The sequence below is a fragment of the Salvelinus fontinalis genome, chromosome 30 (genome assembly GCF_029448725.1).
Source record: "Salvelinus fontinalis isolate EN_2023a chromosome 30, ASM2944872v1, whole genome shotgun sequence".
Classification (NCBI taxonomy): domain Eukaryota; kingdom Metazoa; phylum Chordata; class Actinopteri; order Salmoniformes; family Salmonidae; genus Salvelinus; species Salvelinus fontinalis.
The window spans coordinates 31,379,157-31,407,090 of NC_074694.1; the positions used below are offsets into that span (position 1 = coordinate 31,379,157).

The 27,934-nt window shown below is 45.6% G+C and overlaps 1 protein-coding gene across 4 annotated transcripts; it reads left to right on the forward strand.

Annotated features, from left to right (window-relative positions):
* On the forward strand, positions 1–27,927 carry LOC129829033 (integrin beta-4-like). 4 transcript variants are annotated; one of them, XM_055890469.1, is made up of 40 exons: positions 1–264; positions 2,362–2,449; positions 6,736–6,821; positions 7,050–7,132; positions 7,733–7,828; positions 8,076–8,280; positions 8,383–8,479; positions 8,688–8,859; positions 9,143–9,406; positions 9,651–9,740; positions 9,878–10,000; positions 10,627–10,794; positions 10,889–10,965; positions 11,985–12,190; positions 12,505–12,608; positions 14,208–14,562; positions 14,938–15,044; positions 15,148–15,181; positions 15,317–15,511; positions 15,743–15,846; positions 15,961–16,019; positions 16,146–16,318; positions 16,442–16,621; positions 16,832–16,980; positions 17,086–17,293; positions 17,811–18,128; positions 18,237–18,406; positions 18,738–18,918; positions 19,149–19,286; positions 19,427–19,609; positions 19,797–19,925; positions 21,809–22,000; positions 22,298–22,471; positions 22,982–23,104; positions 23,496–23,645; positions 24,255–24,443; positions 24,850–25,005; positions 25,236–25,400; positions 25,594–25,875; positions 25,978–27,927. In XM_055890469.1, the coding sequence occupies exons 3-40, from the start codon at positions 6,743–6,745 to the stop codon at positions 26,124–26,126; spliced, it is 6,027 nt and encodes a 2,008-aa protein (XP_055746444.1). In that variant the 5' UTR covers positions 1–264; positions 2,362–2,449; positions 6,736–6,742; the 3' UTR covers positions 26,127–27,927. The 4 variants fall into 4 exon arrangements, with proteins under 4 accessions (XP_055746444.1, XP_055746442.1, XP_055746443.1 ...); XM_055890467.1 differs by lacking the exon at positions 2,362–2,449; XM_055890468.1 differs by lacking the exons at positions 1–264; positions 2,362–2,449 and adding an exon at positions 2,492–3,061.
* The last annotated feature ends 7 nt before the right edge of the window (positions 27,928–27,934 follow it).

Sequence of the window (27,934 nt, forward strand, 5' to 3'; positions counted from 1 at the left end):
TCACAGAGCGCGAGAGTTGGAGTTGGGGACAGTATTGGGAACTCCCCAAAAAGCTCTTAACTTGGACATTTTGTACGCAATGACATTTTGACTGGATAAGTGTAAAATAGGCTATGGTAGGCTAAATGTCATCGAAGACTGTCAATATCATGATTCACGCGTATCCCGTAGGCGCCAATACCACCTGCTATCGGTAACGAACAAGTTGTGTTTATCGGTAACAAACTAAGTTGTGCAGCCTAACATTTTTAGAGTGGAACAAATGTGAGTATCTGTTCAAATCTGTGTTTGATTATGTTAAATTCTATTATCAATTTGCACTATTCAAAAAGCACCTACTTTTCGACAACGAAGGGCCCACTAGGCTACAGTTATGCTACTGAAGTGTCAAATATTTATTTACAGAATGTCATCGCCCCGACATTGGGGTAGATACATTTTTCTTTTTTTCTTTCTTCCAGTGTGCTTTTAGCATGTCTAAATGTTTGGCATTGGGAGTGCCACCCGCAGCGGTCATTTCAACAAACATGGCACAGTCAGAATCCGGATGTCGCATAACGTTTAGAAGCAGCTTTAAAGCACATGCGTGTTTGTTAGACACCTCTCTGAGAAATCTGGCATACAATTAGTCTAGTAGGCCTATATATTACAACTTGTATTGCTATTTTATGTTGTTTATCGGGCATTCAATATCAAGCTTTTATAAAGTTGTTTTAAAAAACTCTCAGAGGTTAGAGGTTACTGGGTTGCCTGGCAGCTATGCCCTATCTGAGAATAGTGTAAGGGTGTGTCACAAAACCAACATCCTTTTATCAAGTTCCCTGTTACCGCCACATTAGCCTGCCATGGGCTGGCTTTCCTGCAGGCATCCAGTAGGTCTCCTTTGAAGTTTTTATGTATGTGTCAGAGCATTGTGATAGCTGGTCTAATATTCATGTCAAGATGGTTTGTACAACACCTGAAAGTAACCGGTATACTGCAATAAGATGCACAATAAGTACTTACACATGTTTACTGGACTGTAGTAAACCTTTTCATATGAATGACTTACCGGTAATATTGAAGCATTGTTCAAGATTAAGAACACCCTCCTCTCCTACAATTAAAAGTTAAAGGAAAGCAACCCCCTATATCTCCCTCAATCAAAAACTAAGGCAAAGTGATGTTTGTATTGGCAACATTGCCAAAAACTAAGGAGAGAGGGAGGGAAGAAGGGAGTGGTGTTTTGCAACATTTCTATTCCTCTGGAGAGGACTAAACCATTGTTAAACCCAAACTTTGTTTATATGAGCACGGCTGTGTTCTGTTTTAATGATGTCGTTTCCAAACAGTCCATTGTGGTGGAAAAGGCTGTTTTTTCACCTATGAGTCATATTGTGCCAGACAGGAGTCTGAGTACTCTATGAGATGCAGTGCCTGTTCTCTCTAATTGCTGAATAAGCCTGTTTGATGTGTTTTCAGTCCTCTGTGGATCAGAGAGTCTCGGTCTCCTGAGTCTTAAGACCCCGTAGATCTACTGTCTTTGTTTTGATCTACGTCTCATGGGCTGTGTGTGGACACTGGACAGTGGTTTCTCCAGTAAGAGCAGGTCTAGCCACAGGAGCTGTGTAACCTGTAACAGCTGGTCTGTGGTCTGTGGTCTGGTCAGGGCAGAGCTCATTTCCCCTCCAAGGTGAACAGTAACAGATACAGCACAGAGTTCATGTCTTTAACTATTTCAATAGAGCTGGTGGCAGTAAAATACTATAATGTGGTCATATGTACATATACTATATTTCACAGTGCATGAAGGTGCATGCAACTCTTCTTTAACAGACACACACAAACACACACACAGTCAGAGGTTAGCCCCAGAGAGAGGGCAGTGTGCCAGGTGGGCATGGTGACTGGGTCTGGTGCCCTCTGCTCCCCCTCTTCTCTCTGGTCTCTGTGCCCAGGAATGCACATTACTGCACTGCCCGCTTTTCCACCTCATTTACTCCAGCTGCACGCACAGTTTAGAAGTGTGTGTGTGTGTGTGTGTGTGTGTGTGTGTGTGTGTGTGTGTGTGTGTGTGTGTGTGTGTGTGTGTGTGTGTGTGTGTGTGTGTGTGTGTGTGTGTGTGTGTGTGTGTGTGTGTGTGTGTGTTTCAAGTTCAATAAATGTTCTTGCGCTGTGTGATATCATGTCACTAATTAAAGTGAGTTTGTTTGTACATTTGCGAGAGAAAGAAAATCTCTGTACACACACACACACACACACACACACACACACACACACACACACACACACACACACACACACACACACACAGAGGTATGTGCAAGTCCAGTACTGCACTTCAGCTCTTTGTGTACTTTTGACTGTGACTGTTTCCCGTAGCCTCCAGACAGTGGTCTGTTCTCTGCCACTCCCATGAGATTGGGCCACAGAGGGAGGGGCCAGCTTCGCCAGGCTCAAGCCCACACAGGTGAGCCCAGTCTGGAAGGAATGTAGCAGGGAGGGGGGCCTGACACATTTAGAGGTGTGGAGCTTTGAAAGTAAAAACGCCAGCTGACATATAGGGGGAGAGGAAGGGAGTTATCTATACTGTTAGCTACTTACCTGAGCTTGAGACAGGGAGAGAGTGTGAGTGGGGGAAAGTTAGAGGAGGGATCAAATCTCAGCACACATATTTTTACACTCACATGCTCACACAAACACACTCGGTGGCTCTCACTCTCCCTTGTCTCTCTCTCATTTCAAGACTGTGACACTCACGCGCACACACGGGCGCCTCGCCTCCAGGTTCAAGGGGATAGGAGTCAATATTTGACGGAGCAGAGAAGGAAGGAAGGAAGAAAGAAAGAGAGAGAGAGAGGAGGAAAGTAGAAGTGTGTTTCTCCCCTGTGCACTAGCATTAGAGATTCCTGGAACGTGGAACTTGGACTTGAAGGCTCATAAAGGAGGTTTTTCCCCCCCAGACGCAGGTGGATACTAACTTTACAGAAGAGTGGGGAGTTAAAGAAAAGGGGATTAAGCTTTTCCTTATTTTTTTGGTCAGACTTTTGGACTTGGATTGGGCAAGGCAGCCATAAGAGAGGTATGTTTGATCAGTAATCTCTTTAACAATGGTATAAACTCAAATAATTGCGGCCATTGTTTTCACTGATCTACCACTACTTATAGTTATCTACTTGAGTATTACAAAAGTCGTTTTTATTATATTTATTTTTTGATTTATCCTTATTAGAGTCCTATAGAAATATTTTTGGGGGGGCATGAAAGTCCTGGCCACGAGGCAGCCATCATGCAGAGGACTGTGCATTATAAGATAGTTAAAGCATATCACTTTACAATGTCTACGACCTGTGTTTTTTATTAGAGTGTATGCTACTCAACTCAAGGATCACTAAAGTAAGTTAGAGTTGGAGTCTGTAGCTGTACTTCTTACAAGGTGCTTTGTTGTTGTCCCTCTGATATTGTTCTGCATGTCATTCCTCTATAATTAACCATATTTAGACCAAAATTTGACACAAGTGAAGACAGTTATGTAATAAGAATTCAGTTTTGCAGATGAAATGAACTCACAATAGAGGCTCTTTTTGCAGGCGTCCACCTGCCCTTCGAGATAAGGATTTATAAATTCAAACCCTATGCTGATTCAAAAGGATACAATTTCATGTATTTTATTGCAATCCAACCATATTTGTGAATAGTTTTGTAAGAAACGTTGTTGCCTAACAACCTTCTTCTTCTTGCAGAATGTGTTTTTTTCCCCCACCAACTACTATTGAGTACCGCTCCCTTTCTGGTCACATAGACCCAACTAGATTTACAGGGAAATTACAGTGTGCATTGTGACAGTGCAGACCACAAGGGACTCTCGTTCTGATTGCAGCAGAATGAAAAACCACAGACTGAGAAAAGGTCCTGGACGTCTTTCCACTCTTGCACTCTCAGAGAGCTGTTCCTACATGTATTTACGTGGTCAGATGTATTTACCTGGCTTAGATGGATTGATGGTGTGGTAATTTAGTAACTGTGTTTATACGGGGCTGACTTGAGTGCTCCAGGTGTGTAGTTGAGGGTTGATTTACCTAGCTGTCTCATGTAAGGCCCTAGCTGTGCTCCCTGTCACTGAGCGGCGTGACGCGCCCTAAGGATGTCATAACGGTTTAGGTCCCCTCCCTTTGTTGGAATGTTCACCTGACCGCCGGGCATGTTATTTAAAACAATAACTACTGAGCTAGCAATGATTCATGTCTTTTTTTGGTACTTTTTCCCTGTCTTTCTCTCTCTTTCGGTCTTTACATTCTGAATCTGTCTTTTTGTACATCTCCCACTGGGCACAGAGGTTATTTTAACGTATAGTTTTATTTACATTTGGTTGAATTGTCAACTAACATGAAATCAACAAAACATTTCAACATATCATTGGATTTAGGTTCAAAGTTGAAATCCCTGACGTTGATTACTTTTTGCAAATCGAATCAATTTTCCATGTTTATTCAACGTCATCACATAAAATATTTTAGTTGAAATTATATGGAAACAACATTGATTCAACCAGTTTTCACCCAGTGGTACTATTGTTTATTTGGATACCTATTAGCTGTTACAGTCACAACTTTCTGGGGTCCATATAATTGTTCATTTTTAACCCCCTTTTTTCAATCTTGTCTCATCGTTGCAACTCTCCCAACGGGCTCAGGAGAGACGAAGGTCGAGTCATGCGTCCTCCAATCCGTGCTCCTTAACACCTGCACCAATGTGTCGGAGGAAACACAGTTCAACTGACGACCCAAGTCAGCCTGCAGGCTGCACCTGGCCCGCCACAATGAGTCGCTAGAGCGCAATGAGCCAAGTAAAGCCCCCCCTCCAGCCAAGCCCTCAAGACATTGGGCCAATTGTGCGCTGCCCTATGAGACTCCCTGTCACAGCCGGTTGTGACACAGCCTGGGATTGAACCTGGCTCTGTAGTGACATCTCAAGCACTGTGATGCAGTGCCTTAGACCACTATTCCACTCGGGAGGCCCTCATATTTTTCCATTTCGACCAAGGTAAATTCAAACAGAACTATTGTTTTTTTCCCTCAAACTCTTAGCACTTTAACTGTCTCTGTGAGAAAGTTTCTTCAGCTTTAGACATTCTTCTTCTTTGATATGGCTGTGTTTAACAGTAGTTAACAGACGGTCTTTAGGGACCTTACATTGCTTCTCACAGTGAAGATATCATTGGTCCTGTTTTTCTCTCATAGCCTACTCAGTGATAAATGTGACCGGTAATACCGGAAACCCACACACACACGCACGTACACACACACACACCTGTAGGCAGCTCAAGTTCACGATAAGGTGCTACGCTACAGTAAGTGCCAGTTCCTGTGTTTTTCTGCTCTGTTTTTGTGATGGCTGGGTCAGTTTCTCGCCTTGGGGTGAAATTCCTGTTCGGTGAGTCAATGGTCAAAATAGTGTGTGTGTGTGGGGGGGGGGGGGGGTTTCGGATCATAAAACCCTCTTTCTCCTCTGATTCAATTACTAGCACATTCTGTCAGCATTCACATCAACTGTAAGATTCCCTGTGGAGAAGATCTGTGTTGTTTCCCATGTCTATGATTGCTATCTGCTACTGCATAAGACTACAGCTCCTTTCACACAACGTTTACATCAAACGATGTCTCTCTTGCTGTCTGGAGGAGCATTCCCCTGAAATATCTCACACAGTTACACTTCAGCGCTTCCCCGTTGCAATTCATTTCACCATGCGTGCCCCAACTCGTTTTTACAAGCTGATTCTCCCGCTCCTCTGGCCTGTCTGAAGTTTGGCTGTGGAGGATCTGTCTTTAGTTTGGCATATGGATAACATAAAAGGGATTTGTGTGCTGCAGTCAGGGTATGGCAGGAAATAGCTGGCTCTGTCTGGATAGAGGGTGAAATTGCCTTTAGTTTCCATCTGTTTGATGTGCTAGGGATGTTTTTTCGTTCGAAGTTACATCTGCTTATTAAAGGGATAATCCATATTTTAGTATTTTTTTCATTAGTCCACTGTTTATACAATCCAAAAATGTTTTATGAAGTGGACAGTGAAACTTTGCTTCTTGAAAGTCCAATATCTTGAAAACTTGACTGCTGACATGTCAAAAAATGTTGGACTGTATCAGTAGTGGACTAATGAAAACAATACCAAATTGAGTTTTTGAGTGTATTTTCCCTTTAAGGAGTGTTCAGTGTAGATGTTTTTTGACAGTAGAGATATTTCTTTGGACATAGTTGATCAGGCAGATAGGCTGAGCACAGATCCTTCTCTGAATGTGTGGATGGTTCACAGTGTCTCTCTGTTCTGTAGAAGTGCAAGGTCTGCGGTAAAGCCCACAGAGAGACCTGAGCCAACCAGGGCCAGATGGTTTGGGTTACACCATAATATTTCTGTAGAGGAATAACCAGATAGGTCACTGGAGGAATATGCAATACAGGAGGCAGATAATGCAACACAGGAGGCAATACTGGAGGCTGAAAGTCAACTTTCTTTAAATGAGGCTCTTTGAGTCAACTTGATGATACTCTTACCTGACCTCTCCAAGTAGAAGTTGCTCTCGGCACATATCTAGGATCACCTTAACCTCTCCAAAGGAGTGAAAACGCAAAACTGACTTTCTATCAGTGACAAGTAGCAACTTTAACCTACAGTACTCCTACCTCACCAGGTCAGTGTAGTCTAGCCCGTGGGGAAAGTTGAAAGGTCATAAGCTGTGTGTGTGTGTGTGTGTGTTGCAGGAGGGAGATGGGGAGATGGACATTAAATCTCTTGGTGGGGGTTGTACTTCTTGCTGTCCTCACAGCCAGTTGCTACGCTGAAAAAGGTGAGAATTATTTTCATGAATCAAGTGATTGTTACTGTGTGTCTCGCATTACTACAGTATTGAATCTTTCTTTGACCATTTGAATATGTCGATAGACCCCGTCTTGTTTATGCAGTTGGGCAATAGGTTGAATCATCTTTACTGAAAATCAAATCATATTTTTCATTGGATTTCTACTGATGCTAAATGTTAACACAGATATTCCTGCTATGCTTCTCTGGCCAATAGTGAATCACTGTCTGGCTACGAGGGCTAGCACCTGTTCAGAATGTATTCAGTCAGGGAAGGGCTGTGCCTACTGTCCAGATGAGGTGAGAAGAAACTACTACTCAAGTTGCCCACAGACAGCCTCCCGGGTGGCGCAGTGGTCTAGAGCACTGCATCGCAGTGCTAACTGCGCCACCAGAGTCTCTGGGTTCGCCCCCAGGCTCTGTCGCAGCCGGCCGCGACCGGGAGGTCCGTGGGGCGACGCACAATTGGGCTAGCGTCGTCCGGGTAAGGGAGGGTTTGGCCGGTAGGGATTTCCTTGTCTCATCGCGCTCCAGCGACTCCTGTGGCGGGCTGGGCGCAGTGCGTGCCAGCCAAGGGGGCCAGGTGCACGGTGTTTCCTCCGACACATTGGTGCGGCTGGCTTCCGGGTTGGAGGCGCGCTGTGTTAAAGAAGCAGTGCGGCTTGGTTGGGTTGTGCTTCGGAGGACGCATGACTTTCGACCTTCGTCTCTCCCGAGCCCGTACGGGAGTTGTAGCGATGAGACAAGATAGTAATTACTAGCGATTGGATACCACGAAAATTGGGGAAAAAAGGGGATAAAAATTAAAATAAAAAAAATAAAATAAAAAAAAAGTTGCCCACAGACACCGCTTACCCGCCACAAATATTTAGTGTGACCCATGTTTGTGTTTGCGTACAGATCTTTGATGGACCCCGCTGCGACCTTCATGACAACATCGTAAACCGCGGCTGTAATAGCGCGGTGACAGCCAAAAGCAGTATGTCGATGGAGAGAGTAAGTATCATAATTACACTAATCCTTACTACATGGATGCATGAATTAACAGGTTTTCATTAGACTGTTGTGCTCACAAGCAAGGTGTGCTCACAAGCAAGGTGTGCTCACAAGCAAGGTGTGCTCACAAGCAAGGTGTGCTCACAAGCAAGGTTTGCTTTTTGCTGAGGTTGAGGCTGAGACACTTCTCTTTGTCCCCCATGTTTTTTACATGATATGACACACCCCTCCCTCCCTCCCGCTATAGAACGAGCAGATCAACATGCTGTTGAAGCAGTCCCAGGTAGCTCCTCAGGAGATGTCTATGACTCTGCTGCCAGGGGAGGAGAGGGAGATAGAGATGGAGGTGTTTGAACCAGCTAAAGGACCTCTGGACCTCTACATTCTTATGGACTTCTCCAACTCGATGGAGGACGATCTGGACAACCTCAAGAGAATGGGTGCTGAGCTGGGTAAGTTCCAGGTGAACGATGAGTCTGATTGTTACACCATTGACCTCAGTGTTGTAGTACTGGAGTAGTCTGTGGTACTGATATGTTCTGTTCCCCATACAGCGGCGTTGGTAAGTAAGCTGTCTGATGATTACACCATCGGTTTCGGCAAGTTTGTGGACAAAGTGGTGGAACCCCAGACAGACATGAGACCATCCAAGTAAGAACTTGAAAACTATTTTGTTCCTCTCTACACAGACACACATACAGATACAGATACACACATAGACCCAAAAGTAAACACTACTACGGTACGAAAATATCTGCATTTATACACTACTCATACTCACGGCCCTTCTATCTATTTTGCTCCCGACCCCCTCTCCCTCCCCTTTCCTCCTCTTCCTCTCCATCCCTCCCCTCTCCAGACTTGCCAAGCCTTGGCCCAACAGCGACCCTCCCTTCTCGTTCCGTCATGTGATCACTCTGACCCCTGACCTGCTGTCCTTCACCGAGAAGCTGCAGAAGGAGAGGATCTCAGGGAACCTGGACGCTCCAGAGGGGGGCTTTGACGCCATACTGCAGGCTGCAGTCTGCGGGGTAGGACTATAGAGTTAGATTTACTAAGACGGATATTACCATTCAATGTTTTGTGGTTAGGGGACACAGGCGACCATCTTTGCTGTACTGTCTGAGATGTTTAATTAGTTGAAGCTTGCTGTTTGATTGGTTAACTGTAGTGCACCGCTGCGTGACTCTTTAAGAGCCTCCTTACACGTGTATAGAACTCTCTCCTTACCCCTTTTCTTCTCCTTCTCCCCTTTTTTCCAACTGTATCTCTCGCCCTCTTTCTTTCTGTCTCTTTCCTCTTCCTCTCCTCCAGGAAAAGATCGGCTGGCGTAGCCATGCCACCCACCTCCTGGTCTTCTCCACCGAGTCGGCCTTCCACTACGAGGCGGACGGTGCCAACGTGCTGGCGGGCATCATGCCACGCAACGACGAGCAGTGCCACCTGGACCCCGAGGGGAAATACACAGAGGACACCAGGCAGGACTACCCCTCTGTGCCCACCCTGGTCCGCCTGCTCGGCAAACACAACATTATCCCCATCTTCGCCATCACAAACCACTCCTTTACCTATTATCAGGTAAGAACTAGAAGAGTTACTACTTACTATCCCTGACCCTAACCCTGAACCTTACTCTAACCTTACAAACACAGTATCATGCCTATTTTTACCATCACCAGTCAATCATACTTATTGTAATGGGAGTTTGGCCACTGAGTTTAGCCACTGTCTGTTCTGGGGGGCCTGAAATACCTGTTGACTCATCTTTAGCATTGTAGATAAAACATATCTTATTCATGTTTTGCGGGTTCTCCCTGTGTAGAAGCTTTATGAGTATTTCCCCATCGCTGAGTTGGGTCTGCTGCAGGAAGATTCTGCTAACATCCTCAATATCCTGGAGAAAGCCTTTGAGGTAAGAATGGGCTTGTTTTACAGGTGTGGCAAATTGAACACATTCATTCCATTAGATTGTACTTTAAGCATCCCCTAAGGGATATTACGTAAGGCACTGCCAGATGTCCTAATAACGCTCTCTGTCTGTCCTCTCAGAATATCCGTTCTAAGATCAGTATCCGTGCTGAGGACAGGCCTAAAGCTATAGAAGCTCAGGTCCTATCGTACAGTGGCAGTGTTGCGCAGGCTGGAACCTTCAAAGTCAAGCCTGGACAAATAGTAAGAAACACTTAGATGTCGCATGCACACACACACACACACACACACACACACACACACACACACACCACACACCACACACCACACACCACACAACACAACACACACACACACACACACACACACACAGTCTTGTACAACTAACCTTGAGGGGATACACAAATCAGTCCCAATTCAGTCCCAATTCAGTCAGTCACTGGTCAGCCATATTGGTACTCCCCAGAAGAAGTAGTCCTCCATAGGAATGAATGTAATTCTACAGTATTTCAATGAAATGTTTCAATACCAAAATAAGTATTTTTGGCTGTAGTGGGGACAGCAACATTTAAACGTTCAACATATTATACTTTAAGGAATTTTTACAAATGTATTTTTCCTTTTATTTTGGGGGGTTTAGCTCATATAATATCATTCAAAAGTGTATATTTAGGTGTCTTTCATAGAATAAATATGGCAGAAACAAATGTAGACATTAATAAATGCATTTCTTTAGCTTCTAAAATATTTTTACAATGGTGTGGGTGCCAAGATGGAGGCGCGGTGGCTTCAAAACAGCACCCGCTGTCAGTCATCTACTGTGTACATATCAATCATTCACACACACTAACCCATTCTGTGTTTTCCAGGGGAAGTTTAAGGTGCGTGTCAAGGCCAGTGAGATGGTTGGGGAGCAACATGTGTGTAGTCTGGAGCAGGGTGACAAGAAGGGGAAGATGAGAGTCAAACCGACCACCTTCAGCACAGCTCTAAACATCAACGCTGAAGTGCTCTGTAAAACCTGCGACTGTGAGAAGGTGTGAAGACAGACACATATGAGCACAAAGACACACACACACACACACGGGTTTTGGTTTCTAACTGTCTTTTTTCTCTCTCCGCTTCCTAAAGACCCCCACTGAAAATGCAGTGCGGTGTACAGGCCACGGGGACCTGGTCTGTGGGAGGTGCCGGTGCTATGGTGGCTGGTGAGACAAACAGAACTGAATGTACTTTCTCTCTCATATGCTATATCCTCCTGAAGATCTTATGTTATGTAGAACATCGAAGCTATAAAAACAAAGAGAGTCGCACACTCCGTATGTATAATCTCCCAGTAATTAGACATCTTTGGGGGGGGGGGGGGGGGTTTGTTAGATTTGTTAAATTATTGGGAGGATATACATACCGGTAAGTGTGCTACTCTCTTTGTTTTTATAGCTTCGATTTTTTACAGAAGTGTTTGAGGTGAAAGGAACATGTACCAAGAAATTGTTAGTTATCTTTTATTGCAAGTGGAAAAAGTGTCCTCTGTAGTGGTCATTTAGACTTAAATATGAATAAATTAACATTACAGTGAATGGGTACAGTAGGTGAAAAACATAGTTGCGGCATCTGGGTGTCCACTACAGAGGACATTTCCTGATAAGATTTTATTTAGCTCTTATTTAATGTGGAAAAAAATGACACAGTCCTGACAACTCACTTGATTATTCCTGAGATATTCACTTACTGGAAACAATTTCAATATCAAACTCACAAAAATTGTAATTAGTAATTACACACACACTTCTTTTCAAATTTCCATAAAATGTGCTAACGTTGTCAAGGTCACACCCCCAACACCTGTGATATCATTGAAAAGCCCAGAATGCCCTCTCAATGGGTCAACATGACTTAATACAGTGGCTTGTGTGGCCTCAGAGATACGGACCGAGAACGAGAGAGGGCAAAAATGAGGTGCTGGGTCTCAGGAAGATATAATAATAATTGATAGTGCTTTTCCAGTGCTCGAAGCGCTTTACATTATAAGGTGGGAAACTCCTGCCACCGCTGATGTATAGCACCCTAGGGTGATGCACGGCAGAACGCTCACCACACAGCAGTTACAGTATCATGTTGGAGAGCTGAGGAGTGATATATGCCAATTAGGAATCAATTACACTTGGACAGAAGACAGAACATGATCATGAAAGGCCATCTTTCTCCCCGTGGTGGGTGTCCCCAGGCTGGGTCCGTTCTGTAACTGCTCAACCAGTGCGTCGCCGGTCGCAGGTAGTTCCTGTCTGGGTCCTGGCGTGGGGGAGCCGTGTTCTGGCCGAGGAGATTGCCTGTGTGGAACGTGTGTGTGTTACAACACCGACCAGTACGAGGGACCCCTCTGTCAGTTTGACAAGTCCCAGTGTCAACGATACGGAGGCTTCCTCTGCAACGGTGAGTGTGTGGCCGTCATCATTGTCTCAAGATACCGAGCTTGTGGCACCGCGTTGCGTTAGAATAACACTCACTGTCATAAGACGTGCACATCTTTGTCATGCAGTTTGTGTTCCCTTAACTCCATAAAATCTGAATCTTTGTGAGAGTGTGTGAGAGTGTGAAGCACTTGAAGTAGATTCTAACCATTTCTGTGTGTGTGTGTGTGTGTGTGTGTGTGTGTGTGTGTGTGTGTGTGTGTGTGTGTGTGTGTGTGTGTGTGTGTGTGTGTGTGTGTGTGTGTGTGTGTGTGTGTGTGTGTGTGTGTGTGTTAGACCGTGGTCGTTGCTTCATGGGTCAGTGTGCGTGTGCAGAGGGCTGGGAGGGACCGGCCTGTGAGTGTCCCATGAGCAACCAGACCTGTCTGGACACTAAAGGGGTGAGCGCTACATCATCTCTCTCTCTCTTTGTCTCTGTTTCTCTCTCTCTTTCTCTCTCTCTCTCTGTTTCTCTTTATTTTTCTCTTTCTCTCTCTCTGTCTCTTTTTCTCTCTCTTTGTCTCTGTCTCTCTCTCTCTCTCTCTCTCTCTCTCTCTCTCTCTCTGTCGTTTTCTCTCTATCTCTTTCTCTCTCTCTCTCTGTTTCTCTTTATTTCTCTCTCTCTCTCTCTCTCTCTCTCTCTCTCTCTCTCTCTCTCTCTCTCTCTCTCTCTCTCTCTCTCTCTCTCTCTCCCTGTCTCTTTGTCTCTGTCTCCCTCTATCTCTTTCTCTCTCTCTCTCTCTCTCTCTCTCTCTCTCTCTCTCTCTCTCTCTCTCTCTCTCTCTCTCTCTTTGTCGTTTTCTCTCTCTTTCTTTCTTTCTTTCTCTCTGTCTCTGTCTCTCTCTCTCTCTCTTTGTCTCTGTTTCGCTCTCTTTCTCTCTCTCTCTCTGTCTCTGTCTTTGTTTCTCTCCTTCTTTGTATCTGTTGCTCTCTCTCTCTGTTTGTCTTTCTTTGTCTCTCTGTCTCTCTCTCTCTCTCTTTGTCTTTCTCTCTCAATTCAATTCAAAGGGGCTTTATTGGCATGGGAAACACATGTTTACATTGCCAAAGCAAGTGGAAAAACAATAAACAAAAGTGAGAAGACACAAAACAACATGAACAAAAAACTATTAGAAATGAACAGTAAACATTGCACTCAACAAAGTTTCAAAAAGATGAAGACATATCAAGTGTTATATTATCCAGCTATGTACAGTGTTTTAGCAAGGTGCAAATAATTGTGGAACGAATAGTGGGGAAAGATAAATAAACATAAAAATATTGGTGGTATTTGCAAATATTTTCTCATGGCAACGGGCCACAAAACTTGCTGTTGTGATTGCATATTGTGGTATTTCGCCTAACAGATATGGGAGTTTAGCAATGTTGGATTTGTTTTCAAATTCTTTGTGGGTGTATGATTTGTGGGAAATATTTGTCTCTAATGTCATACATTTGTCAGGAGGTTAGGGAGAAGTTCAGCTCAGGTCTGCCTATGGCGGCCTCTCTCAATAGCAAGGCTATACTCACTGAGTCTGTACATACAAGTCAGTCACAGTGGTCAGGTATTCTGCCACTGTGTACTCTCTGTTTAGGGCCAGATTCCAATTTGTTCCGTTTTTTGGTTGATTCTTTCCAGTGTGTCAAATAGTTCTCTTTTTGTGTTGCTGTCCTGGGGCTCTGTGGGGTCTGTTTGTGAACAGAGCCATAGAACCAACTGGGACTCTTCTCTAGGTTCATTTCTCTGTAGGTGAGGGGTTTGAGGTGGAATGTGTGGGCATCGCTTCATTTTAGGTGGTTGTAGAATTAAACAGCTCTTTTCTAGAGGGGATAGTCCTATTTCTGCTCTTCATGCATTGTTTGGGGTTTTGCGTTGTACACAAAATATATTTGAGCTAAATTATGCGTGCAGAGTCTCAGTTGGGTGTTTGTCCCATTTTGTGAACCCTCCCTCCCTCCCTGCAGATTGCTACAATATTATTCATGAATGATCTAACCCCCCCCCCCCCCCCCTCTCTCAGGGTGTCTGTAACGGGCGTGGTGTGTGTAAGTGCGGTCGTTGTGAGTGCCAGGACTCTGGCCTGGCCATGACCCCCACCTGCGAGGCTAACTTCCAGGCCCAGCTGGGGATGTGTGAGGACAAGAGGAGCTGTGTCCAGTGTCAGGCCTGGAAGACCGGCGAGAAGAAGGACAGCGACAAGTGCGACCAGTGCCAGTTCAAAGTGGTCATGGTGGACGAGCTCAAGGAGAATAAAGAGGTGATTGAGGCGTGTAGTTTCCGTGACGAGGATGACGACTGTACGTACCACTACACCGTGGACTACCCTGAGGACCAGACAAACAAGGAACTGGAAGTCCAGGTGCTCAAAAAGAAAGGTGAGGCATGACCAACGTTCATATATGGGTGACAGGTAGCCTAGCGGTTAGAGTGTTGGCCCAGTAACCGAAAGGCCAACGCGGTTAAACTTTTTTTTTTATGTGCCCAGTGTCGCTGTTGATAATGGCAGAAAATGGCTACCCCACACTCTGAGGGTGTCTCAGGGAGAGTGGGATATGCAACAAAAAAAACATTTCCAATTCACACAAGGACAGATAGGCACACACCTAATTATTATAATCTTTATACCTTTGTTTATATGATGCTAATACAACTACGGGGGTTCTCTGGTTTGTTCTGGAAGTGCTCAGCATCTTTGTGCACTCTGGTTGTGATGCTGATGTTATTGTTGATGTTGTCGTCTGTCCCCTTAGACTGTCCCCCTGCTGGCTTCCTGTGGCTGATCCCTCTCATCATGTTCCTCATGCTACTGCTGGGTCTACTGCTGCTCTGCTGCTGGAAGTACTGCGCCTGCTGCAAGGTACTGTCCAGTCACAACCATAACACAACCAGCCATGGCCTTGCCATACTCTGAAGGAAATAATCCCTCTTTGCCTCCCTCCCTCATTCTGTTTCTCTCTCAGGCATGTCTTGCTCTACTGCCATGCTGTGGAAGAGGTGAGTTACTCAAGCCATATCACTTTTATGAACCTTTTAATATCCTTCTGTGCCTATATTACTAGGTCTGTACCATGTTTCCAGGCAGTATTATAACGTGTGATTGAACATGTGTTTTCCTATGTGTGTCTGTAGGCCGTATGGTTGGCTTTAAGGAGGACCAGTACATGCTCCGCCAATCCCTGCTCACCTCTGACCACCTGGACACGCCCCTAGTGAGGACCGGCCCGCCCAAGAGCACCGATGTGGTTCGCTGGAAGATCACCGACAATGTGCACCGATCGCCCAATCACCCGCTGGCGCAGGTCCAGCCAAACCCCAAAGAGACCAGTGAGTGTGAAGTGTTCCGAATTCCGTCTCTCCCATTGGTTGGAGTTATCACTAGAACTTCCTGGTTTACATGATCATGATTCTGAGTGATGAAACATAACCCTAATCCACCTCTCTTCTCCTCTTCAACTCTTCCTAATTTGCCATTCCTCCTCCTCCTCCTCCTCTTCCTCTCCTCCTACTCTCTTTCTTTCTCCTCCCCTCTTTCCTCCTCTCTTCCTCCATCTATAGTCCAGTTCCCTCTGTCCCTGCGTCTGAACAGGCTGTTCACAGAAAGTCTGTCCCACCCCGACGCCAGAGACACGGAGATGCTACGCATGGAGGTTGATGACAACGTGAGTGTGTTTGTGTGAGTGTGAGCAAGCTGGGTGTATATATACAGTATTGTATGACATCCCTTGTGACAGTGGATTGCGTGTGTATACTTTATGTGTGTCTTCACTGTTTAGCTCAATGAAGTGTACAAGCATGTTCCTGGAGCCCAGAAGGTTCAGAAGACCAAATTTAGGTGAGACACTTATTTCAGGATGACTTTCAATCCCTCTTGAATTTATTACAATGTAAGTCATTTTTTGTGCATGTTGTCTAAATCGTATTTTCTCAAATCATTACTGATATTCTGGTTGTGTTTCAGATTACAGAGAAATGCTGGTAAAAGAAAAGACCACACAATTGTAGACACGGTCGTGTCCGCTCCTCGCTCCAGCTACCCCGACATCGTCAAATTGACTGAGAAAAACGTCCAGTCTGGAAACTTCCAAGATCTCAAAGTGGTGCCGGGCTACTACACAGTGGCCACAGACAAAGGTGTGTGTTTGTGTGTATGTGTATGTCTGTGTGTATGTCTGTGTGTCTGTGTGTTGGGAGTTTATTAACTGTCTCTCCATCTCGCTCTCTCTCGCTCTATCTCTCTCTCTCTTCTCTCTGCAGAGGCGGCTGGTGCCGTGGAGTTCCAGGAGGGGGTGGAGACAGTAGATGTGCGCGTGCCGCTCTTCATCAAGGAAGATGACGATGATAAGAAGAAGCTGCAGGTGGAGGCGGTGGACGTTCCTCTGGGCATCGCTGAGATAGGGAAACGCTTCGTCAACATCACCATCATCAAAGAACACGGTGAGAGCCAATCGGAGGAGCCTTATCTAACCCCTGACCTCCATACTCTCTTACACACACATGATTCTTCAAAACCATATAGCATTACAAAACACTTTCTTACTATTTATTTCCAGTGAATATGTGTAAATTTCTCTTTTCTTTTGTGTACTTCCCTTCCCCTGACCTTATAAAGCTCATAATTCTGTGTGTCTTTCCTCTCCTCTCCAGCCAAGAGTATTATGACGTTCCTCCAGCCTTCCTACACCTACAGCCGACAGGACGGAGTGGCTAACATCCCCATTAGCAGAGAGATCATAGAGGACGGACACACACAAGTCACCTACCGCACCCGAGACCTCACCGCCAAGGACAAGAAGGTAACACACGCGCGCGCACACACTAAAATACAGCAATATCACACCTTTCATTAGTCTGTGACTGTTTCTTTTTCCAATCCTAACTACTCCTCCGTCTCTCGCCAGGACTATGTGACAGTGGATGGGGAACTGTCCTACGGGCCAGGGGAGACCCAGCAGACTGTACCTGTGCGTCTATTGGAGCTGGGAGAGGAAGACGGTCTGCTGAAGGACACACAGGTCAAACAATTTGTCATGGACCTCAGTAACCCAAGACAGGGAGCCAAGCTGGGACGCTACCCTAGAACCACTGTCACCATCACTGACCAACCAGGTGAGGTTATATACTACTGTCACTATCACTGACCAACCAGGTGAGGTTATATACTACTGTCACTATCACTGACCATTCAGGTGAGGTTATATACTACTGTCACTATCACTGACCATTCAGGTGAGGTTATATACTACTGTCACTATCACTGACCAACCAGGTGAGGTTATATACTACTGTCACTATCACTGACCAACCAGTTAAGAGGTTATATACTACTGTCACTATCACTGACCAACCAGGTGAGAGGACAGGGTCCAGGGTGTATCACATAGCATGAAAAAAGAAAGAAAGATACCCTTATATTATTTTGATCATTTCATAGTTGTAATATAACAGTGTTTCTTTGGATCTTCGTCAGTTCACAGGATGGCGTCGCACAACAGGTCCCGGACATTATTATCCTGGGTGTTGAGAGCATAGTTGATGTAACAGCCGCATTTGTGGTTAGAAAGCCAGCCATAACGTCCTCCTCTGTAAGATGGCCATAACACACCTCTCCCGTTGCTTCCCTCAGAGCCCAGTGTGATGATGTTTATGAAGAGCACCCAGAACTTCTCCACCGCCGACCCGACCTACTCCATCCCCGTGGTCCGCACACGCAACCAGGAGGGGCCTGCCACCGTCCACTGGAAGACCCGCAATGCCAAGCGCTTCGAGCTGTCCGGTCCCCTCAAGTTTGCTCCCGGGGAGACTGAGAAGAACATCGTGATCGACTCGCGGCCTCACCCTGGACCGGTCAAACCAGAGTCCTTCCAGCTGGAGTTGTTTGAACCCAGTACAAACGGCGCGGTCGGGGAGAGGAAGACGACAATGGTCACGATCACTGATGGAGGTAATACACACAGAAACAGACACTGAAACACACACACATACAGTATGGGGTATCTATAAGGAATCTGATGCATGAGATGTGCATCACTAGATACATGTTTTCCCTCAGCATTACCAGAGATTGCCCAGAAGCAGCAGCAGGGTAAGGACTTCATCAACCGGACAGCCATGTCTCCTGGGGGTCGTCTCTTCTCTCCCACCAACGTGAAGGCTAAAGCCACTGGCCCACGAAACATCCGTCTCAACTGGGACCCCTTAGGAAGCCCCCTGGGCTACAAGGTAAGGAACCCCCCCCCCTCAAGATCTAACCCCTTGGACTGCAAGGTGCTGAGAGGAACTGTCACACAGGACTTAACTTACCTTGACTTAAACCCTTTTACCCCGTGAGGAGCATAGTTCATCAACAGAGGAACTCATTAGATTCGCCCCCATGACACACCTGCCAATTTCTTCTGTTGGAAATGATGAGATTATTTTCCCAAAATCTTTGGAGTGTAATTTTGGAGTATACAAATAAACGTTGGAATGTATTCCATTTAAGATTGTTCATTCCAACCAGTGTTTCACCTGTGTTTTCTGTATCTTCTGTTTCCCTCTCCGTGGTCACCAGGTGAAGTATTGGATCTATGGGGACCCTGAGACTGATGCCCAGGTGATAGATGTGAAGACCAACCACGCTGAGCTGACCAACCTGTACCCCTTCTGTGACTACGAGATGAAGGTGTGTGGCTACAACGCCCTGGGAAACGGAAACTACAGCGACATGGTGCCCTGTCAGACCCTGGAGGACGGTGAGTGAGCACACTTCCTGTTCCTGTCAAATCTGGACTACATTTATTGTCTTTCACAAATAACACTTCTAGGATTGTGGACAGTTTTTTTTCTTCTTGTTGAATATTGTTGGGTCGACACAGGATGTAAGCTCAACGATCGTGTCGATGGTTTTCCGCCTTTCCTACCTTGTGATAAATGTTTCCTCCTTCCTTTCCTCCCCTCATCCCTCTCTCCTCTCCTCCTCCAGTCCCCAGTGAGCCCGGTCGTCTTGCGTTCAACGTCATCAGTCCAACTGTCACTCAGGTCAGCTGGGCGGAGCCTGCCGAGACCAACGGTGTCATCACCAACTACGAGGTCCTCTACACACCCATCAATGACAACACAAGTGAGTGACCAATCAAATCGAAGAATCACCGAATGCCTCTTAATGCCTGTGCTTCTAAGACATTCTAACGCGTACATATTAGAACTCAATCATTTAATGGGATCTCTGTGTTCTCCTCTCCCTCGTCCTTCCCCCTGTAGAGCCGATGGGTGTAGCTAAGAAGGTTAAGATAGACAACCCTAAGAAGAGAATGTTGCTAATTGAGAACCTGCAGTCGGCCCAGACCTACTGCTATAAGGTCCGGGCTAAGAACAGCATTGGCTGGGGTCCATTCAGAGAGGCAACCATCAACCTGGCCTCACAGCCCGTCAGACCCATGTCCAGTGAGTTCCTCTAAGGGCACCGCGTTGCTGTTTTGTGGAAAATAAATCCTCAAATGAACCAATGAAAACCAACTGTCGCTGCAGCCCGGAATTGTTCTGTCTCCTACTATAGGATACTATATTGAATGTGATACTTTTAGCATGACCATTAGCTTCATGTTTGAGTCTCCTCCCTCTCTCCCTGCAGTCCCCATCATCCCAGACATCCCAATAGTGGACGCGGAGGCGGGGGATGAGTACGACGGCTACCTGATGTACAGCAGTGAGGTCATGAGGTCGCCAACAGGCTCCAAGAGACCCAGCGTCTCAGACGAAGGTGGGTACCCTGCCGACTACGCCACCTTAGCCGGCTCTTGGAGCCTGTTTAACTGCAGCCTACCTTCGGTGGCGTACTGTGTGTTGTGGTTTCGTAGTGTGTTTTCAGTGGATCCCATGAAGAATAGCTGTGGCTAAGTAACAGCTAATGGGGAAGAAGCTCACTGTTTTAGATATATACATATTGGGTAGTAGCCCCCTCATTAAGCCAGTGAGCTTCACTGCTCTGTGAAACCAAGTGAATGCAGACTGGACAGGACAGGACTGTTATAAATGGGTTCCATGCAAAGAAAGATATGTCTATCCATCTTCTGGAGTCCAGTCCTCTGCTCACTGAAGGAGAGAGAGAAAGGAAATAAATAAAAACAGAAAAGGTCTTACAGTGTCATGGTCAAGGGGCTTACAAATATGAGGGTCTCCTCCACCCTTCTCTCTCTCTTTTTGCATGCTTTCTTCTTTCTCTTTCTGCCTCTTTCTTCTTTCTTTATCTTTATTTGTTTTGTTCCTTCCCCCCTCTCTCTCTTTCTCTCTCTGAGGTGTCTTTTAAGAAACTGACATTTATTTTACATCTCATGAGATCATCAGAATATTTTCATCTTCATGGCTTTGGGTTCTATCATGCCAGTCTTCATACCAGTCTTTATTTTCTTCTTTATGGCTTTTTCGTGCCAGTCAAACCTTTCCTACCATTGATCCAAACTGCAAAGAAATCTGTGATTGCTGAAAGCCTCCAGACATCTGTAGTTGTAGATATCGCCGAAGCTACATACATGCTGCCTCCTCCTCTTCCTCCTCCCTCCTTCACTCCTTCCATCGCTCGCCCTTTCACCAATCACCACGCTTCACAAAAACAACAACTGCAATGCAAACTATCAATCCAGACCATCACCCACCCACCCTGCTTGCTTCTCCCCTCCATAACAAGGCTTTATCAAGTTGGTGGGTTCCAAGCTGGACCTGCGTTCGGTGTCCTGGAAGAGGCATGTGGATGTGATCCCCTACCACCTCAGCACAGACACAGACACCAGCACTGACGAGACTCCCCGGCCCAGTCGAGCACAGACCCCATCCCTGAAAGGTGAAGACCACCTATCTGGAGTGCTAGACAGCCAGACAAGACAGACAGATAGCCAGCAAGATAGCCAGACAAGACAGACAGAAAGATAGCATGCCAGCTACTGCGCATGGCAGCCACCAACCTCCAATGCAGCTGCAGTGCCCCCTTATCATCTCCTCTCTGGCTACACAAAATATGCTCGATCGGGGATCCTTTAAGATGAGCCTGAGTCTTCAGATCGCTAATCATCAGCATGCGCCCTTCCTCACATCTGCCATCTGCCCTGAAACTGCAACCTGGTTCTACTCTTATTCCTACCCCTGCTGCACCTCGCGACCTTCCACCCCAAAGAGGGTTCCAGGCATCAACTGCCCCACCTCCAGTTGATGATCGTGGACAGGCTTTTCCAGGTGCCTGTTTGTCTCCTCTGTCTGTCTGCTTTACACCTCTCTGTGGAGAGAGACTCTGGAAAGGAGGCAGCTTGTAAAGCTTGTATAAAGGCTTCTCATGGGTGTGAAGGTGGTGACAGCAAAAATATGTCCCTGTGTGCAGTCTGAGGTTGTAAGGTGGCCATTACTCTTGCAGTTCGTTGTGATTTGTTGCTATCGATGCGCTTGAATCAATTGTTTTGGTTCCAACATGTTTGGTTTGGGTTATGTTGGGTTCCAGAATGTTTGGTTTGGGTTATGTTGGGTTCCAGAATGTTTGGTTTGGGTTATGTTGGGTTCCAGAATGTTTGGTTTGGGTTATGTTGGGTTCCAGAATGTTGTTGATGTCCTTTATGTTCTCCTCTCACTTCTCCGGCTCTCCTCATCTTTTTCTGTCAGACCAAATGAACGGCAGGTGGGAACAAAACTTCCTGTTCCCCGGGGGAAATAATTCCATGTCGCGCAGTGCCAATATGTCGTCTTCCAGCTACAGCCAGCTGTCTCCCATGTCCACCCTCAGCTCCAACCACAGAGGAGGGGCTGGGGGTTCCATGACTACGGAGTCCTCCACGACATACCACTCTGGACAAGGTACGGATGGATGCAGAGTCCTTCTTAAAATGTGTCAGCTTTTGAATCTTTCTGTTGACTTACAATGGTATGATAGTGACAAGAAATTCCAGCTGGCTTGTCTTCACCAGCACAGTAGCTACACTTTACAGAGTTCAGCAAACTTGGGAGATTTAGAGTTTCAGTGGGCAACGTGTTGACACCGAAAGTTGGAAAGGCATTGCACTCAGAATGCATGCTAGAATTCTATGGTTCTGTATCCACGTCTCTGGTGGTCATCATTATTCTACTCCTGTCTTTTCTTCTCCTCTCCTACAGGAGGGAACTCGCTCTCCCGCACACAGATTATCGGGGGCGGGATGCGCACAGAGAATGTTGTCATGAGGAAGCGGTCAGAGAACAGAGGTTACTATGAGTATGATGACAACATCCGAGATTCCATCGTCATGGGAGACCTGTCCAGTGGATTGTCGGGATACACAGACGGCAAAAGTAAGATTAGTTGAAGTTGAGGCATATTTGAAGCATATTTTGAGATCAAGAGCCGATCATTTACGATCCACACTGACACAGGTCCCAGGTCACAGGAATATTTCACCGAGCCACTGAGATGAGGTCTTCGACTATGAGGCTTTTGCTGAGGAAAATGCCACTGCATAGTATTTAGATATTTCTGTCCTCTGCTATTGAAAGCTGGGAGAAGCTTATCTGTTTGCCTGTAGCAGTCGGGGCTATAAATGTCAGATATACACATCATCTGCAACAGGTTTACTGAGGAGATGCATGAGGCGGATGGATGGCTTGGATGTCAGTTATCGATTATTGGGGCTGGTGGCTGTACAGGGCTATGCAGGAGCTATGGTGACTGTCGCTCTCCTCTTCTCTCTTGCCTCTTTCTCTCCCCTCCCTGTGCTCCTTCTCCCACTCCTTCACTTCTCTCCCTCTCCTGTCCTCCTTCTCTCGTCCATTTGCTCCCTTTTTGCTCGCTCCCTGCGTTCTCAGGTACGTATGGCTTCAGCCCCAATCAGACACAGTACAGCTACAGTATGTCTCAGGTCTTGCGGGGCAGGACCCAGTCTGAGGATGTCAACGATGCGCTACTGAATCTGGACAGGGTGCTCCAGGGTGAGTGCGTCTGCCGTCAGCACACACACAGAGCTGTCCTCTCTCACACCACTGGGACTATAGCAGGGCTTAAAGCTACACTGTGGGTTCATAGTAGGACTTACCATGCCCATTGCTGGTTTGAGAGGAAGGCTTGGTGTCGCTATAGCTGGTTTTTGCTGTGATATGTTTGGTTTAGGGAAAGTTCTCTCTTTCTTTCTCCCTCTCTCTCTTTAGTTCTCTCTCTCCATCGAGCTCACTCCCCGCTCACTAATCCTATCTTACCTAATAACTGTCAATGTAACCCCTGTAATTTAATTGACCCCACTTAACCCCTAACCCCTGACCTCTCTTTCTCCCCCCATCTCTCTCTGTCTGTCTCTATCTCACTGACCTCTCTCTCTCCCGTCAGACTCTCGTTTGGCCCCTGGGGTCCCTGACACCCCCACCAGGTTGGTGTTCTCTGCCCTGGGCCCCACGGCCCTGAAGGTCAGCTGGCAGGAGCCCCACTGTGACAGGGATGTGCTGGGGTACTGTGTCCTCTACCAGCTACTCAATGGAGGTATGGACCCATGATGATTTGTGTCACATTGTAAACACATGGTGTTTTGTTGATGTGTGGAAGAAGAATGTTGTTTTTCATTTGTGAACATAGTTCTCAGGTTTTTATTGACTAGGATTTGAAGAAATGTGTCTTTAATAGTTTCCTTAGCCCTGTCAACTTATTTAGATCTCAAAACCTTGTCCCAGCATACCTTCAATTTTTTTCAGTGGGGACCCCATTTTTTCAGCCAGAATTTCTGGGGAACCCATTTTTTGCACAATAACTTCTCATGACCCCATCCCAAATATAATGACAGCCTTAAAATTGGTAAATTCCGATTTTTACTTCAACAAATAACATTAAATTCATTACATTTTCATCTCTTATCAAAATGAAAATAAACCAATAAATGCATTTACTCATTAAAAAAAAAATTCTAAGTAACTTTCTCAAAAATGTTTGTATATTGTCCCATACAATAATCTGTGCTCTTAATTTTTCGTTCCAAACCCCCCCCCCCCCCAAAAAAACAATTGGCAACCCCACTGCAGTACCCCCTTAGTGGGGTCGCGACCCAGACTTTAAGTACCACTGCTCTACAGTAATCAAAGCCCCTTGTCTCTCCAGGTGATATGAAGCGTATAGATGTGTCCAGCCCAGCAGAGAACTCTGTGGTGGTGCAGGACCTGCTACCTAACCACTCCTACCTGTTCAAGGTGAAGGCTCAGAGTCTGGAGGGCTGGGGACCAGAGAGGGAGGGAGTCATCACCATAGAGTCAGCCGTCAACCCCAACAGCCCACTCAGTCCAATGCCAGGTAATCAGCAATACATCTCTGTTGATCCATTTTTATCCGCACTCCATTGCTAGCTAATTCACACCTGACCTCTATCTCTCTGTCTGTTTTACTCTATATTTACTTTATCTCTCTCCAATTCTCTCTTTTTATCTTTAATCTCCTTTGTCCCTTCTTTACATCTCCCTATTTTGTATCTTCCTCTCTCTCTCTCTCTCTCTCTCTCTCTCTCTCTCTCTCTCTCTCTCTCTCTCTCTCTCTCTCTCTCTCTCTCTTCCTCATTCTCCCTCTCTCACTCACTCTGTCTTTCCCCCCTCCAGTTTCTCCCTTCACTCTGAGCACCCCCAGTGCTCCAGCCCTCCTAATATTCACAGCTCTGTCCCTTACCTCTATCCTCTCTAACTCCCGTTCTCCCCCTCTCCCTCAGGTTCTCCCTTCACTCTCAGCACCCCCAGTGCTCCAGGCCCCCTGGTGTTCACAGCTCTGTCCCCCGAGGCACTGCAGCTGAGCTGGGACAAACCCCGCAAACCCAACGGAGATATTCTGGGCTACGTGGTCACCTGTGAACAGCTGCACGGAGGAGGTGAGACTGAGCGCTGACTCCAGCTTTTTGTCCACTGTCATTTGCTAGGATCTATACATGGGCATGCGATCATCAGAGACTTTGAATATCACTTATGTCAATTGCTCTTCTATTTTGCTCAGAGACTTGTTATGGACAATGCTAGCATATGACCATTCACTTTCATAGTCATATTTGTATTTTACTTTCATTTCATATTCTAATCCCCACCTCCTCTCTCTCCCCTCCAGGTGACATGCGTTCCTTCCAGGTGAGCGGTAACAGCGCTGAGACCAGTCTGACGGTTCCGGACCTGAGTGAGAACATGCCATACAAGTTCAAAGTTCAGGCCAGGACGACCCAGGGCTTCGGGCCCGAGAGGGAGGGTATCATCACCATCGAGTCTCAGGATGGGGGTAAGAGCCCTACAACAGCCTTTTTTATCCAGGGTTTTTATCTAGTGTTTAAATTGAAATGAATAATGTGTCGGTACTCACTTTAAATTTACCATACTGGGTTTCATATTTAGAAGCCGATATTCTATATGTTTGTACATTTGGAATGATGTTGTATATAGAATTCTCTGTCTCTCTTTTTCCCCTTCTGTAGGTAGCACGTCTCAAATAGGTGGAATAGGAGGTATGTCCCAAATAGGAGGCCTAGGAGGTATGTCCCAAATAGGAGGCCTAGGAGGTATGTCTCAACTCGGAGGCCTAGGAGGTATGTCTCAACTCGGAGGCCTAGGTGGTATGTCCCAAATAGAAGGCCTAGGAGGTATGTCTCAGTACAGCAGTCAGTCCTTGACCAAGAGAGATGTGTTCCAACTGCCGACAGAGGTCAGCACCCACAGCAACGTCACACACACCATGATCAACGACCCCTACTTCACAGGTATCAATTGAATCTCTTTATCGCTCTCTCTCCCTCACACACACACGCAGACACACACAGTGTCTCTCTCTCTCACACGCTAACTCCCTCTCCTACCCCTAGGAGACGGTATGATGATGACTTCCCAGCACACAGAGACCAGCGGCATGGTAACACGTCATGTGACTAAGGAGGTGGTCCAGAGGAGCATGCAGGTGGCCGGCTCCAGCAGCGTCACCAAGAAGGTCGAGAGGTCGTTCTATGAGGCCTGAGGTCAAAGGTCAACAACAAGATGGCGGTGTCCCTGGGTTCCAACACATCCTGCTCACCTCTCTGTCTGTTACAGTGGATCCTGTCCTGTCCTGCCCGCTGTCTGACATGGGATTAATTTCATTCTTTTGTTTATAGTTTTTGTCTCTTGTTTCTATTTTGTTGAAAACATTTTACATTCAAAGAACTCTACCACCCCCACAGAGGTCTTGTTGGAAGTTTGTCATTTTTATACACAATACTCATGGCTCCCTCTATTGGTTCTGGCTGGTATTACGCCCAGAGGCTTTAGATTAGGCTGTTACGCTAGTCTGAGGTCTTTTCACAATAGTTTAAAGTAGAGCCCGCACTGGTGTTAATATCTCTTGGCAGAGATTAGCTGAGAGATAAGGGAGGGAGAGTGTGTACAAGTGTTTATCCTGGCTGGCTGCTAGATGTCTTGCAAGATGGCTGCAGTTTGTTAAATTGATTACACTTAAAAAAATTTACATTTTAGTCATTTAGCAGATGCTCTTGTCCAGAGCGACTTGCAGTTAGTGCATTCATCTTAAGATAACTAGGTGGGACAACCACATATCACAGGTTGTCTCATCTTTGTAGCAACCGCCTGCCAATACACTTAACTATGTTTGTTTGTAGGGGCTCATAGAGAATTGTATTGTTAGATTGTTGGTGATACTCACAGTCCTATTACAAACATGACATATATTAGGCTGACGTGTTTTCTTTGTCAGAAGAGATTGAATTGAAACGTTGATGCCAAATACTGTATTGCGATGTATTGTTTGTGTAAAAATATGTTTCCTATGGTTTTGCATATTTCTTTTTTTTGTACATTTTCCATGCTGAACAAAGTTAAAGAGATTCTCTGGTACTTGTGTATACTTTTTGCCAGTAGTTCTGAAGGTAGGCTCACAAGCCAAAAGTGGTCCCCAAAAATTCTGTACTGTGTCACATATCTGCAGATATGTGCACCACGTCATTACTCTCTCTCGCACGCTGCTGTGTGTGCTATCTTGCTATCTGTCACTCAGATGGCGAGGGGCTGAAGCTCATTGGCTGAAACTCGCCCCACATGGGGCAAAATGTAGAGAAGATGGAGTCGCACAGCTTCCAGAAATCAGTCTCTATCAAATTAGGAATTTTGTGGCTAATTGAGATAAAACAGTAATTCTGCTCATAGATTATGCATGTATGAATTACACATTGACACATCCAGCCCAAATTAGGAGCTTTAAAAAAGACTTACTAGTCGCCAAAGTTCCGGAGCATGTCTTTCATTAATCCATAATGTAGATATAACATCATAAGGTGTAATGTAACAGTATTTCATACTTTAAATGTTTATCTCATTACTGTATAATTGTTTTAAAAAGAGTACTTTGGTCTACAAGCATGTTATGCCTAACTAATATATTCTAGCATAGATAGAAAACTTGGTCATGATATTTCAGAGGGATATGTTTTGTGACAAAAAGATTGTATTCTCTTTATAATGTATTTTTACACCTATGCTGTGCTTTGGTTCAATTCTAAATACTGTCCATTGGTATATTGTCTGTTGTAACAAGTCCTTACACTTAGTGAGATATATGGCGAAGATAATTATACTGGTCGAATGTAGAAGTTGAATTTGATATATATAAAAAAAAGTCATGATATTTCATAAATATACCAAAAATAAATGTTTATACTTTGTCATCAATTACTTCATGCAACGTCCATACAATAATCTGCTGTTTGTTTTTTATATCTGGCATGTCCATTTTATGGCATTTAATAAAGATTGAATATGAACCTCAATACTATA

Excerpts from the sequence above, each read along its gene's own strand:
- LOC129829033 (XM_055890466.1), top strand. The coding sequence starts at position 4,961 with ATGCAGTGCCTTAGACCACTATTCCACTCGGGAGGCCCTCATATTTTT. Across the intron at positions 18,919-19,148 it reads CTGTCAGACCCTGGAGGACG|TCCCCAGTGAGCCCGGTCGT; the intron begins GTGAGTGAGCAC and ends CTCCTCCTCCAG. Across the intron at positions 25,876-25,977 it reads CAACGACCCCTACTTCACAG|GAGACGGTATGATGATGACT; the intron begins GTATCAATTGAA and ends TCCTACCCCTAG.